Source organism: Hylaeus anthracinus, unplaced genomic scaffold (assembly GCF_026225885.1).
Source record: "Hylaeus anthracinus isolate JK02 unplaced genomic scaffold, UHH_iyHylAnth1.0_haploid 11981, whole genome shotgun sequence".
Classification (NCBI taxonomy): domain Eukaryota; kingdom Metazoa; phylum Arthropoda; class Insecta; order Hymenoptera; family Colletidae; genus Hylaeus; species Hylaeus anthracinus.
Window position 1 is genome coordinate 5,360,901 of NW_026534329.1, and position 15,737 is coordinate 5,376,637.

Consider the following 15,737-nt stretch of genomic DNA (forward strand, 5'->3'; position numbering starts at 1 on the left):
ATGATCCATTACAATAAATGTACACAATCTACGTCTCTACCTGATGGCCATTACAATGTATCCCGTAAAAATTGAGTATATTCGTTGATACGCGAAGCATGTTTCAAGTTGTATGTCGTCAAATATGCCAATTTTATCATATAGCACATATTTAAGATTTATAAGTCTGATTTGTTTCAAATGCCTAATCTGGAACGAAAACGCGCACGCAGCGCGAACCTGTTACGAGAGCTACGCATCGTTGAGCCCATGTTTCATATGTATCGTAAAACAATTGTCAATGAAAAAAAATACGTACAAGTAGTTCTAGCAATACTTAATGTTATGGGTAAGTTTTGTTTCAATATTCTTTAACATTTCGACAAAAGAAATACTAGAAAATCTGTTAATTTTCACTAGTTCAAACTAGAACACCCCCTTTAGGGGCGCATTGAAAGCGCATTAGCGATGCTACGCCTGCGCTTTGTTTACATTGCTGCGAGGCAGGTGGCGGCGGCGCAGGTTTGCAGGCGTCGCACGATGGTTGCTGACGGTAGGGGTAAGGTGGATTGTCAGTTGTTTTCCGTAAGTCCGCGCTCGTGGACGGGCGCTCGAAACTAACCCCCAACCCCTTGTCTAGCTCCCCGACTTTATGGTTTCTGTCCCCACGGGATCGGACGTCGAGAGGGCCGGCGGGCCTCACAAATCAGCCATCCTCCGTTCGCCATCCCTCCCATTCTCATTCTCGTTGCTGTCGTTCAAATAATTCTCCGTTATTTCCAACGTTCACACTGACTTGTCATCGTCGGTATGAATAATGATGGACGTGGAGGAGACCAATACCGCCTCCACCGCGAGTTCCTCACCAAGACCCTCCAGTCCTGCGGCAGATTCGACTTTCATCAGGTAAGGATCAGAAATTTCGTCTCACTAGAGGGTTGCGCGCAAATCGAACAAGGGTAAACGAGACCAGGAACGATTACCAACTTGCTCAACAGTTGTTGCTTCAAGTATTCGTTAAAGTATTCTTCTCGATGGGGAATGTGTTGTTTGCACGCGTTATATAAAGAGTTTGTTTTCTAACATTTGTGGGGTTTCGAAGGATGAAAACATATTTATTGTATTAGGTGTAGACATTCATTCTGTACCTTTTATAAAGGACTTGATATGTATTTATGAAGAAAAACCATGTAACTTTTGATGTTCCCTTAGTTATATATTCTTAAGGAGGATATACAGTCTATCTTAGTATTTGCACCCTCTTTGTCTAGTGAAGAAATTTGTCTAATGTAAATAATAGGTTTGATGTTTCCAAATATATAAATCTACACGAAGAAACTTTACACATTTCATTTAATGCAATTCTAGGTAATTCCTCCTTGAATGTTATTCTGTGTATAAAATTACACGCAATTTCCACTTGAATACAAGTCACCATATAGTATACTCGACGATACATCGTTGTTACTTTTGGCAAGAGTATCGAACAACTATATATCGTCGTCAAGTACGGAAAGGGTTAAGTGAAGGAATTTCCACGCTGCAGAAAAATTTTACTTTCGAAATGAAGTTGTATTTTTTCATGATATACGGACATTTGAGTCGTCAGGGAACTTGAAATTTTTTGAAGTTCCGAATGACTTTTCAAAGCACTCCTAGTGAATGGATAATTTAATAAAATATTCTAAGAGTATCACATCTCGTCCCATACATTACGATAATACTTAAGAAAAGTCAAATGAAATTTTCTGTTATCCTCTTATATCATATTAACCCCTTCAGACCTGACTCTTTTAGAGATCCTCTTTAAAGAGGAACAAATGTGTATTAACACGTGTATTAATATCAATCGTATTAATATTTTACTAATAATACTCTACTAATATTTTACTACCGTTTCGTTACGCATAAAAATCACATTTCTTGAATTACGTTACACATTTTTTGCAACATATTTTCCTTTCTTCGTGAGCTTTTCTTCGCTTGGAAAACGAATTACTGTTTCGTTTTATCGCAAAGTGAATAATTACCCGTGGTAAATGGATAACGTCGACGAACACGTCAGTTAAAGCAAAAAAAAAGAGCACCGCGAAAATTGACGCACACTTTAAGTTCAAATAGAATTTTTGTGAAGCTGGTAAGCTGATTTCGGGAGTTCGGTAATTGTTTCTGAACGCGAATGTCGCGGGCGAATTTTGCGCAAGTTATAAACTTCATTCACGGTTTACAGTGCGTGAATAACGAAACTTAATTCAATACATTGTACGTAGAATGAAAGCGAGATTGAGTAAGTGGGTTTCATCATAAAAATTACAAGCTCGTTTCCTACATCGTTTGATACAGTAGCTATCAAAACGAAAGTTGGGACATCGTTACGAATCCATTAAAGTTCTATGAATCAAAGACTCGCAAATTACGTATATTATTTTTACGTGATATGCATTTGTAGGGCATAGTATAGTCAATTATCGATATCAGCTGTGCTTTGTATGACAACTGTATAGAAAAGTGGAGGACCAAACGATTTCACTATGTCTAACAGTCAGGACCCAAGAAATAGGAAGCTTTACTAATGTTTAAATTTTTATTTAATAGGTAACATAAATAAAATTTATGTATTTGTAGTATTTTATACTGTTTTCGTTCATGTTGTTTGTGTATTTATGGCGTACATACAAAACATACATGATACACATTGAGGGATTCTACAATTAATATAATAATATTGTTATTTCGTTTTGCATACATGCACATACCTTTTGGTTATGTTCAGCATGTATTATTAGCTTGTATCATAAATACATATATTCTGCGATATGAGTCTGCAATATATAACTTACAATATAAATATTATTTTGTAGTTAGAGTATTTAGTATCTGTATCGATACGAATTAAAATTATTCTGTACTTCTTCGTCTTTGGGTCACCGATGAGAACTGCAATGCTGACAAAACGTCGCAATCATTTTCCAAGGGAACTCCACTTATTCCTCGAAGTCCGTAATAGCTTTAACTGCATCGTCATCATTCTCAAATTCCACGTTGAGAATTTAGCAAACTCGACATCATAAAGATCAATTTTTCCTTACTTCCAAATCCCACAGAAAGTATTATTAACAATTGGGTGATTTTAAAAAGAAATTCAATATGCAGAGAGAATCTAATCGTCATTCCTAATTGAAGGCAAATATATACATTATTTCTTCTTTATTTCGTGTATCTTTTATTTAAAAATCTCTGGGTCGTAACAATATGGACACTCTGTATAGCAGCCTATTACAAGAACGTAGATTTCTCTCTGCAGCGGTGTTCTTTTTCGCGGGATCTTCCGTGATTTATCAACCTATTTCTGGTCTCCCCTTCCTCGTTTTTTTCGCTACACGAAAATCCATTTCCATATCTTTCCGTGCCATCTCCACCCGCTCATCATACAATCCTTATTTCAAAATGAAAGTATTCTCTCGCGGCAGCGCGATGTATGTTTACTATGTTGCTAACGTCTTTTCCCTTTTACGCGCGTACTTTCGGCCCGCGTAATTACTGTTAACTATGTATCTAGGCGGGGAATACGCGCGAGATTCTTTATTCCCGTACTTCCTTCTGCTAAGTGTGTAGCAACCGTTCATTGTGATCTTCTATTCTGATTTATTAATCTAGACCAGCGTTTCTCAAACTTTGCCTTCCCACGGATCCTGTCGACGAAGGAAGCTTTTCGGCGGGCCTCTCTAATAAGTACAATTGAAGAAGAATCTTGCTTCAGAAGATCCAAAAAATAATGGTATTGCGTTCAAGGTGCCTCCCCTCTTAAATAGTACGAGGTAGCTAATCTTTTAGTGGAAAGAAAATTTTTAGTGGGTAGTGTCATAGAATTAAATTTTCATTTTTCTAACGTAGTCACGTTGTCCAGTATAAAGTTTTACAAGTTATTTTCTCAGAAATTTTATTTTCCCTTCAATTGCAAGGTATAAAAAGACTAATATTTTAGTATGAAGTAACATTTATTTGGAGTTATTTTTAAATAGGAGTGCTACATTTTTTTTTTTAGGTATAGGATTGTATTAATTTTGTATCAGTTCCAAGATGCCAGTATGCACTCGTCGTGAAAGTCGACTAGAAAGTCGATTAGACACTTAACAAATCTCAATTTGATTCGAACCACTTGTGATATTTCTGTGCCATCTTCAGTCAATAATACTGTTTGCTTTTCACTTCGATTGAAGGCACTCGAGTGTTATAAAAATACAGTTGACCTGGTTCGCTTGAAGAATATTAGTTATTTCTGTTGTAACTCAAATTGATGTAACCGAGCAAGACGGTAAATTGTATTGAACTCCGCACAGCAATTATACGATACTAAAATACGACGACCATGTTATCGTTTCTTATATTTGGAACGTGTTCGATAATTGTGAATGACATGCATATTGTACAGTAAAGGAATTCGTAACTATTTTTGTTCGATAATATCAGACGTTATTTGGAAACGAAATTAAAAATTAAAAATTTATTTAGAACCATTAATCATTCGTTCATTTCGATAAATTTCTTTAGTAAACATAGAGGGTACGAATATTTACGGACTGATTGTATATCTGCTCTTTTAGAATGTAGGACTGAGGGAAAATGAAAAGTACGGTTTTTTTTTTTATATTTGAATAGTAAGTTTACTTTAGGAAAGCACGGAATTAATTTCAGCACCTAATATATAAAGTAATTTATAAGTCAAACATTTAGGTGGTCAACAAGTTTCTATATTACCTAAGAGATGAAAACAACGATACTCATGCATTATTTCTTTTTTAAATATTTATTTAAATTATAAATGAACCTATGTTGCACTTGGTACGAATAAGTAAACACTGTTTTAATTACCATAGAGGCCACTAACAGGTACAGGACGAAACGCAACCCTTTCTCTCCCTTCCACTTTCTTCCTTAACATATCGTAACGTAATAACAAAACGATAACTGACAATGATAAAATTGAATTTCTACGCTTCCATAAATTCAATTCAACATCGAAAACTACTTGCACTCGTCGATGGCTGTAGCTCAAACATTTTTCTACATCCTTTCGATACCAATCCTCCAACTTCCGCGCGAGCTGTTCCTCCCACAAATGTGGAAAGATTGAAAAGAAAATGAATCGTCCAATTGAAAAAAAAAAAAAGGAAATTGATAAAATCGCGCCTTTATTTTCCGTGCCCAACTCCACCGTATGTAATCCCTTAAGCGGCTAAACCGAATCGTATATTTCAATATTACGTCACAGTGGAATTAATTACATTCGATCGCAGAGATGCAGCTCACGTTCACTCTCGCGTTCCAATTCATCTCAATTCGCCGTCTCTCTCTCCACAATTCCGAGAACGTGAATTCATCGATTACATTTACAAACCCCGGGTAACGCGGCACGCGTGATTGACCACCTTTAGGTACGGGATATTTTCGGCCCGACCCCGCTTCGTTCCACTTAATCGAGGGTAATAATTATCGACGACACTCGGAATAGTGAGACTCGGATGGCTCGTACCGATGGTTTCTGTCGTCGTCGCGGGTCAAACTTGTGGAAAGGCATCGGTTTGCCGCTCGATAATACGTACTTCGGCATCCGAAATAGGATATCTATTCATAGAGAGACTCAGGGGTTCCCCTCCAGATGCCGAGGGTGTCGATCAGTCTCTCCCACCCCCTTCGCTCCTCTTGGATCTATCGGTTATTGATGGAGCCTCGATCTTCTTTGAAGGAGCCTCAAAGACGCCTAGGGAAATATTTGCGCCAAGAATTTTCCGATCTGTCGACTCGGGGATCGTAGGTCGCCAACGTGGATGGCTTTCGAAACTCGATGGGTCACTGTATCGCGATACGCGGTTAGGTTTTATTAGCACGAACTCGATCGTTAACGCTGGGAATCGTTAGAGAAACGTTTTGAACCATAGAGATATTATGGATGGAGCCGGGGGTGGTATAGGACCACAGATATAATGCTACATGATACAGCACAATACAGTCTAATACAGAATCTTCTACCATAATACAGAATATTCCAGCATAGTACAGCACAATACTGCATGACACGACATTAATAGTCCATATCACGATGGTTGAAAAAGTCAGTAGGGGATATTTTTAACCGACTTCGAAAAGGAGAAGGTTACTCAATTCTACATGCATATATATTTTTTTTCAATTGCAAATTTATGAGGATTATCACGAATACAGTATAAATTTTAAACGTTGTCGTTGTGCAATTTTTTAGGACCTTTACTTATATACTTAAAAGCTACATTTGTAAAGAAACAAAGGTATCATTAATCAATATTTGGTTCGAGATAAGGTCAATTGAATGTGATAACTGAAACGAAGATGTACGCCTTTGTTCATAATCTGAATCTCGAGAAGAAGCTACCACGCTTCAAAAATGAAATAAAAATTATTTACAACCAGACAACGAAGGGAAGTGTATATTTTGTGGCCACTTGTTCTTTGAATCAACAGGAGGGTGGGTTAGGTGCTTTGCATGTCAAGGTTGGGTTTACCGTGCATGTTGCGCCAGAGTAGAAGACGAAGGAGAAGACGAAGAAGTATACGCCTGCGACATGTGCAAATAACTGCGTTCCAGGCTATTCCGTGTATTTTTCTTTCGTATTTTGAGGCAAGAGTAGGAATTGTCGCTGTATTCAAAATTATCCTTTTGTAGCTTACGTGTTCTAAATCTTGCATGTTCAATTTAATATATTTCGCTAAATACATGTTAATACTATGTATAATATTTTTTATCATAAATCAGTAATATCGCGAGCAATAATTCTGAAATGTACGGTTGAATAATGTTATTCGACCATCCATGTCAAATTTCAAGCCAATCGTTAAACTACTCTCGACATTTTGTCAACATTCGGTTCAGAAAAGTCGTTTCGAGCAGAACTGCTTTAAAGTTTTAAATTGTATTTTTTGACCCAGATAGAGTTCTCTTGTTAAAAAGGTTATAACTTTTTTAAATCTCCGAATATAGCCATAAAGCTTTAAGGACGTAATTCCAAGATCTTAAGCTTCTGGAAGATTTTTCAGTCAAAGAAACTGGAACCTTTTCTCGAAATCCCTTATATGTGGATTTTCGTTCACTTCAAACTTGTTTCCTTGAAACTAAAGTCTTTACGTAACGAGTTCTCTGCATTTTTGATAGTTTCGGAAATATTTTAATGTAGCGGAGGGAAAAGTGACGATACTTCTACAAGCATTCGTTACTTCGTACTTAGTTGTATCAGAGTTCGATGATTCGATGGTATTTATTACGAAGAGATAAATACTCAATACTTAGTCTTGATATCAGTTGATATCAAATACTCGGTGCTTGCAAAGCACCATGTACCATTTTATGTCAGTAGAAAAATCTTCTTAAATGATCACTAAAATGTTAATAACATAAAAAATACTGTTCAAAACAAGGCAACATCAAATAGATTTACTCTGTTTATTTAAATAATTCACTTTGCTACCTAGAGTAAATACTGACAAAGGTCGTACATAATGCACATTGTCGTCCAAAAGTTTAGGGTTACATCTTCTTATATACTATTTTCACTGTATATACTTGCACATTATTTAATTTACAAGACAGTGACTCAAAACATACTGCCAAACTTTCAAAATATTGGTTAGCAGAAGAAAAAAAAAACGAAAAAGACTGTTACGAAATATGGCTTGGCCACCGCAAGCACTCGACCTTAACCCGATTAAGCTCTTGTTGGACGAGTTCAACGCTGATATACGAAAACAAGCTCCAAATTCAAAGGATCATTTGTAACAGCTGCTTCTGGATTATGGAGCAATTTATCTTCAGAAAGATTACAGACCTTGGTTACTCGAATGCCATATCTTTGTATAATTGTTGTTGAAAGATGAAAATAATGGTTAAGAAAAGAACAGATCAAAATAGAGTCATTTACACTCGAATTCGTATTTGTATTAGATAATGTACAATATGGTACATATATTGTTGCATCTGATATAATATGAACGTGTAATGTTTTTATAAATAAGGAATAAAAGTTCCTGTACTGTATTGTTCGTGTTTGAATTTTCGTATCATTAATTTGAATATAGGTTTAATTCGAAAGTATTCCTTTTTAAGTTTTAAGAATTTTAAGAAAACTGCATTTCACTGCATTTCGATAAATATGAATTTATCACAAATATTGTGACGTGTTGCAATTAATGGACCTACGTTAAAAAAAAAAAAGAATAATTGGATATATCCCATACCATTCGTGTTTAATTAAAAATCAAAATCTTAAAACCGCTTTGAAGAAATCCTGCCCTTTCTATCTATACAATTGGAACGATATCGAAGATTTTTCTGTTTTGCAAATTTTTATTTCGCGCGAACCGTCGGCCTGGGTAAAAAACAAAGGGTTGAAGTTAGAATTCACGCAGGCGCCACGGGGAGCAAGGACGCATCTTCTCGTCGAGGTCGTCGCGGCAAGCGTACAATTTAGACCTCAAACAATTAATCTTCGATTTTTTCCCATCCATTCATTTCCCGTTTCGAATGGCTTAAGCCAAATGCGCCTTCGCGGTGCAAATTGAACTCAAAACTGGGTCAACCCTGATTGCTCGGATCGAGTCAGGGCCGTAGTCAAAGGACCTCTTCCGCGCGCAAACAGAGCTTCCACACGATAAGCAGGGATCCGCGAACAAAATGATTCGGAGGACCAAACGACCCTGGCTCGAGGACTCTCTCGCGCCGATCTTGGACTACTTTCGGCTGATTTCCACTTCCCACCCACCCCCCTTCGATTGAATACATAATAGATGTTTCCATTTCAGCGTGAAGAGGAAGCCGAGCACGGAAGAACCCAGCAGCCCTCTCGAGGCAACGAGTCCTGGTTCCATCCTGCGCAACAACAACGGTGAGTCTTTATTATAAATGATCTCGTCGGCTCTCCGGTCCAATTTAAGCCCCCCGAGCCGGCTGGCCTTGCGAAATGAACGGGTGGACTTCTGGCGGACTTATTGTTACCCCCTTCTACGATATTCCTTCAAAAGGGGAGGATTAGTCTTCCCTAACATTAAATTAATTAATTTGCTGCTCGTCGCTATAAACTAAATATAACAAGTTCAGGGGCTATCATAGTACGCAGGAGATAAAGAAATATTTCTTTTAAGAATTTTCATTTCACGTAACAAGCTGTGGAATGTCAATGTTTATACATGTACGTAGTGATAGACACATTAGGCTAATAGATAACTTTGATTTATTTTAAATCTCTGCTCGTTTTCACACAATAACTTGACATTGGGTCGTCCAAAAGCAATCATACTGATTATTAAAATATACTTATGTAATTATTGCCCGAATTGTATTAGCTTACTTGAATTTTGGGAACGTTGTAAAATAAAAAATCTTTCTCGTGTACATTTTTCTGGAAATAATTGTTCACGATGATATTAACAAGGATAAAACGTACCTTTACAAGGTCCATGTATTTATATTATTCAATGTTGAATTTTGCTATAGAATTAGACCTTGACACGTTACATTTTATTTATAAAATTAGATATTGAAGCATTACAAGCATTACTGATCTACGCCTATAATGACTCTATCATATTGCCAATGTGATGTATTTGTCGAGCACCCTAAAAATAAACTGTGTTAGTAATAAAAGCAATATGCATTTTTGATGCGACATATTTAAAAAATGTTTAAATTGAAAAGGTGTTTAATATAATAATTATCATCCAAATTCAATCGTCAAACATTTTTAACGGGGGTGTGTTGCGATATAACAGTTAAGAATCACTGCAATAAATCCTCAATCCCTTTATAGCAATCTATAACACGTACGCCGATATTCAGATCAAAAGTATTTCTCTCTTCGACTTTGCTTCGATCGAATACACTTTGTCTCTGTAGAATGTCGAAGACATATATAAAATTGGCAATTGTATTTCCGTCGAGAGGTACCAGAACCTCAGGGACGAACATTTATCGACTTTTCTTTGTAAGAAACTTTTGATTCCATCGTCGGGCTTCCTCGCGACGTTGACACGATTCTCAACCGACAAGTTCTATTATTATTCCCGAAGAAAGGTTCCGTGCTTGTTTCACGGTTTCCTGATCTCTCGGAATCGACTATTTTCACGTTAGGAGATCTCACGAACAGTCACAAACGGGAATGGCTGAATCCAACTCGCTGAGATCGATGGCCGGGCCATACATCATGGATAAATGGCTTTATTCAATCTGTTTCTTCTCCAAAAATTCGAAATCGAAGTTCTGTTACGATCACAGTTCAAAATACTTATATGGACTATCGCCAAAAAAATCTTGATCATCCTTGAAGTCAAATTTGTTTATATTCCTAGATAAAAATTCTTGTGTTTTTCATCGACCTTGCAAGTACCCCTCACCCTTAACACTTTTCAAGTTATCGCATTATAAATCAAGTGTTTGATATCTTCCACTTCTGCAGTTGTATTTTTGTTGTATTGAATTGTTATTTCAAAAACATTTACATCGGGTGATAGCTTAATTGATACACCGTACGTATTCATTGACAAGGGTCCGATAACTGGGTGTTAAAATACCACGGTCTAGTCCTGATAATAAGTTTATGTTCCTTCAGCTCGAAAACTGTCAACTCGAGCAACCGATAATAGTGAAAACAAACCTTGGCTGGCTGATCTTCAATCTATTGTATACATATATTCTATTCATTATACCTTTCTTCCTCGTCCGAGTTCCACTGTTCCCAGAAATTCCCTACCCGTGCTTCGCATATTGATAATTGAATGGATGGATGGAAAAACGTCGAATGTCGCATACTTACTATCTTTTATTTTGTTGATTAAGTTTATTTCATATATCTATGATTAAAAAAAAAACATACAAAAAATTAACGATGCTACAATACTTTAATACATACAAATATTTAAAGGAGTGCGCAAATACTTTGCTTACTCGCTGTATACTTCAATATAAGATTGCTGAAGTCTACAAAAATACGTAGATAATTTCCTCGACATTATTTCAACCTTCGAAGGTTAAAATATTTACCATTCCGTACTCTCCGAAGAATATTTGTCGACCGCTCTAAAAATCAAGTGTCCAAGCCTCTCTCGATCCCCGGGAGGATCTGCCTCTAGGAATCGATCGATCACTTTCGAGTTAATCGTCGACCGCACGACGAAACCCGATTCCCCCTCTGGGCGAGGGGCTAATAACAGGCGGATTATAAAGCGCAATTTTGATTTATATCGTACAGGGTTGCGTCGAATCGGCGTGCGATAGGCCGTTGACGAATTAATAATCAACCGCGGGCGTTTGAGCCGTTCGGGGCTAACAAGTGTCCTCAAAGCTCGTTCATCCGTACTTGACACGTGCATGCCTACCCACGACCCAGTTTACCCACGGGGAGTTTGGTCTCTCGACAGTGTTAAAGCTGGCGTTAATCTAAATCCAATCGCAGACCCTGTCCCTCCGCGATAATCTTTCGCGCAACGATAAGGGGTAGGGGGTATATACGAATTACGTATATTATTTTCACGGGGGTAATATGCGTTTGCATGGCATAGTATAGTCAATTATCGATGTTACCTGTCCTTTGTATGACGACTGTATAGAAAAGTGGAGGGCCAAAAGATTTCACCTTGTTCTTCAGGGACAACAAATTGGATACATTGATTCCTAAATTTTTATTGAATAGGTAACATAAACAAGATGTATTGTATATATAGTATTTTATACAGTTTTTGTTCATGTTGTTTTTGCACTTATGACGTACAGTACATACAAAACATACATAATGCATGTTGAAGTATTCTACAAGTAGTATAATAATATCGTTATTTCGTTTTTCGTCATAAATACATAAATTCTGCAACATATAATATATAGTCAGTCTCATAAATATTCGTACTCTCTATGTCTGTTGAAGAAATAAAATTTGTAAATAATTTGTTCAAATTAAAAAGTAAGTTTGATGCTTCCAAGTGTATGTTTGTGTAAATACATTCATGTATATATAAATATATTCATGTGTAAGCTTATTCATGTGCATATTTATAACGAAAAATTCATTTAGTAATATCAAACCTGTTATTTAATTTAGTTAAACTTCTTTAATGGAGATAGAGGGTACAAATATATATGGGGTTGACTGTAAATATCATTTCGTAGTTAGAGCATTCGTTATCTGTATCGATACGAATTAACTCCACGATAAGGGGTAGGGGGTGGTTTGTAAACCTAGCAGAGCCGAATGAGAACCGCTGACCAACCCCTAGTGGGATGAGACTCCAGCTGTAGCCGGCGTTGGATCGATTCAAAAGCGGCAGCAAAGCGCCCCACCCTATTATGTGTTTTCTTCAACCTCCCCATCCCCCCTCTCACCTTTTCCCCTCCTGCTATCCTAGCCCTGCTACTTCTCGCGCTAAACCACCCTGCTGCCGCCTTCCAGTTTCCATTTCCACCTCCTTTCCTCCGCTACTCCCTTCACCACGACACGTACCATTCCCCTTGAGCTTTCTTCCCCCCCCCCATGCCATCCCCCACACCACCACCTTTTCTTTACTCTTCCTTTTATACCGGAACGGTTTACGCCGAGCCGGAAGATCCCGGCGACCGGAAGTTCCGCTCTCGCCGTTTCACCCCGCGGTAATTGAATCCCCAGCATTTTTTCCTCCCCTAAGACGGCCTTTAACGCCGCCGCCGCCGACGACGAGTATCCAACCCTTTCTGCTCGACAATGAAACAACGTTCATTCACGGAAATTTCACTTGGTATGCGGGGCGAGGGGGACGGGCGTTCGGAAAATTCACGATTACTATTACGCGAGTTTTCATCCGACGGAGAAGTTCGTTCTTCTGGGACAGAGAAGAGAGATGGGGATGCGATGGACGCTCTTTACGGGAAAGGTTGATCGAATTTATTCTTTTTTTCCCTTACGTTACCTCACATAATTGCCTTTGGTTATTAGCGACTGTCTTTTATGTGGTTATCCTTCTTGTTGAATGCTGGTCCAAATATGTGCATCTTTAAGTAGCTGGATTAGAGGGATGGGGATGCGATGGACGCTTATTATAGGAAAGTTTGATCGATCATTTAGAATTTATTTGTTTTTTCCTTACGTATTTAACGTCCCATCAACGATCCTGTTACGAAGCAATTGGTAATACTCGTTTCTTTTTTTATATCATGCTTACCGTATCTTTGACTTTATTTCTTCGCATGTTGCCACAATTCCGTGACAGGTACTTCCCCTTCCGAGTTGCGAGAAACTCGTGGCGGATTTATTTTTAGTGCCTACACGTACGTGAGAAACTCGGGTAATTGAATATGAATAAAGTAAATTTAGTGACCGTGCCAGATGTGCCATTGCATTATTACTTTTTCAATGGTTACGTCGGATATGCAGGAACCGTATACCGCGGATAAAAGCCACGCGCATGTGCTCGCGGGAGAATATAAATGTTGATGTTTGAAATTGTGTAGCATTCCGGGAGCGACGGTTCACTTTCGTCCTCCAAATGTGAAAATTCTCCGAAGCGAAGGAAATGGTCATTTCCCGAACGGAAATTTGGAACGTCGCTATCTCGTAGCATCCTCCTGCTATTAAAACTATTCGAGTACTCGAAACGTGTCGATACTCTTTCATTGATTTCTGGACAAAATCTACGTCGATCCAAATCGTGAAGAACTTTTAAGCCTTTGCATTCGTGAAATTTTTGTCTAGTACCTAATAGCAACTCGAGATGCTTTCTTAGCAATCTATTGCCACGAATCCTAAGCTTAAATTGACTTTGAAAATGGAATCTCTAATTTGAGATTTGAGAATCAGGTCACCTCTCACTGACAATCATTTTATTGACAATTCGAGTCCCAAAGAAAATAAACCTAAACAGACATTATTACTAGATGATTTGCTGCACCAAACCTAGCGATGACCAGGAATCACCTTTCGAGTATCAAAGGGGTAATGTTTATCCTCTATAATTGACGACATACAACTCGAAATATGCATACTGTTTAACAAAAACGGTCTCAACTCCTTTCGCAGGATATTTTCAACTATTCCAAAGATTCTAAAAAGACAAATTTTAACAAATTTGATTTAGTTGAACAAAAACACCCCTTTAATTGCTCGACAATCACAGATGGTCGCACAGGTAGCGTCCCGTGCGCCACCCAAGCCAATGGCACCAATCGAAATTCCTCTGTCGCGAATCAACGACAAACCTCTTCGGCTCCTCGTTGACGATCCTCTGCCGCGCTCGATAGCTCGATCGCGGCTAGTAGCAGTCCGCGTAATGTAACGTAAGTACAGGCCGAACCGAACTGTATATATACACGCGCGGATGTAACCGGTTTCCCAGGTTCATTACACCGAGTTGCGCATCTCCTTTCCCGACAAGTGTGTGGCCGTGTGGTCACCGGGCAGTCGACAGACTTACTTACACGGTGGACTTCATCCCTTTCTCGTAAACGGTCGTTCGTTCGTCGTTCCTCTGCCGGCCATCTTCCTCGATCCAGCTCGTTGCTTCGATCAGGAAACACACAGTCGTGTTGCATTGCACGAATGCGATAAGTCATCGAACCGATCAGCCTAACTCGATCGTTCGCGTCGATACGCCAGGGCTTTCCATGTTTGCTGGTACCGATAACATCGATCTAATGGTCTATCGACGATCGATCGGTTTCTTCCAGCAATCTGTTCCGCGAAGGTACAACCGGCGACAAGAACGTGTAGCTTACCGCGAGCGAACGTATCCCCGATAGTTTTATGATTTCACCGATGATAATAGAGTTCGCAGCGTCGAGGGCGCGTCTCCCGTGGTATCTTTCGTCCCTTTCATACTTCCATTTATTCTGGTTGCCGGTTCCGTGGAATTTCTCGACTTTGTACTGCACGTTGCGAATTTTTGTAATTAATTTTTAAATATCCTCACTACTTCACTCACAAAAACATGATTTACATAATCTGCATAATGTTCTCCTTTGAACCAAATAATTTTTGTAAAAAACATTTGTTTGGTAGCTTCATCCCCTTGCGAGACACATAACCGTTCCGCTTTAAACGAAACACCCTGGTATGTATCAAGTTTGTAAAATGTGATTGTACAAGCATGCTATAGCCACGACAAGTGTCACGAAGAGCCGCACGACCACCGTGGCTACATAACGCGTTATGTCATGTACCGTAGACGTAGCGTAAGCGTTAACGACTAAACGAACGTAACTCGGCGAACTTCGGCGTCGAGTCGCTCAATCGTTGCGCCGGGTATACGTAATTACATTCGACGACGCGGTTCGTCCTCTAACGAGTACGGAGACCTTCCCCAGTGCGTCTTCGTTGCGCGACGATTAAAATCGAATCGAGGCACCAGGAAACGGCAGTCAGCGGTTCTTGTCGTCGCGTTTGCGCCTAATTGAATCGTCAGAATTTGAGAGCATGCTTTGCGTACGAAACGCAACCGCCGCTCGTCGCTGTTCATCACCGTTCGCCCATCCTCCGCCACCGAAATTCTTGCAACCCCGTTTCCCGTCCGGCGAGATGCACTTTTGAGCGTCGCGCGGGCCAATCAAGCGCTCCACCCCCCTCTCCGAACCCCCTCCGCGGCTCTGTTCGGTCGCGTCAACTCTTCCTGTGCATCGCGAAATCTTTCCTGTTTCCCTCTCTTTATCTCATCTTCTTCGCTCTCCCTGTACTTCCCCTCTCGTCCCTCCCTGTGCCGTACGTTCGTCCGTCTCCGTT

The 15,737-nt window shown here is 39.1% G+C and overlaps 1 protein-coding gene across 4 annotated transcripts in view; it reads left to right on the forward strand.

Annotated features, from left to right (window-relative positions):
* Positions 1 to 519: 519 nt before the first annotated feature.
* Positions 520 to 15,737, forward strand: part of LOC128885783 (ecdysone-induced protein 78C) — a 157,229-nt gene continuing 142,011 nt past the window's right edge. For 2 of the 4 annotated variants that reach the window (XM_054140068.1, XM_054140071.1), the window contains exons 1-2: positions 843 to 885; positions 8,809 to 8,891. Coding sequence is in view for 2 of the 4 variants with exons in the window: in XM_054140073.1 (XP_053996048.1) it covers positions 797 to 885; positions 8,809 to 8,891 (172 nt within the window). In the remaining 2 variants the exon portion in view is untranslated. Of the gene's footprint in view, positions 539 to 559; positions 886 to 8,808; positions 8,892 to 15,737 lie in introns of those variants that run through there. The other 2 variants (XM_054140073.1, XM_054140072.1) reach the window with 2 other exon arrangements.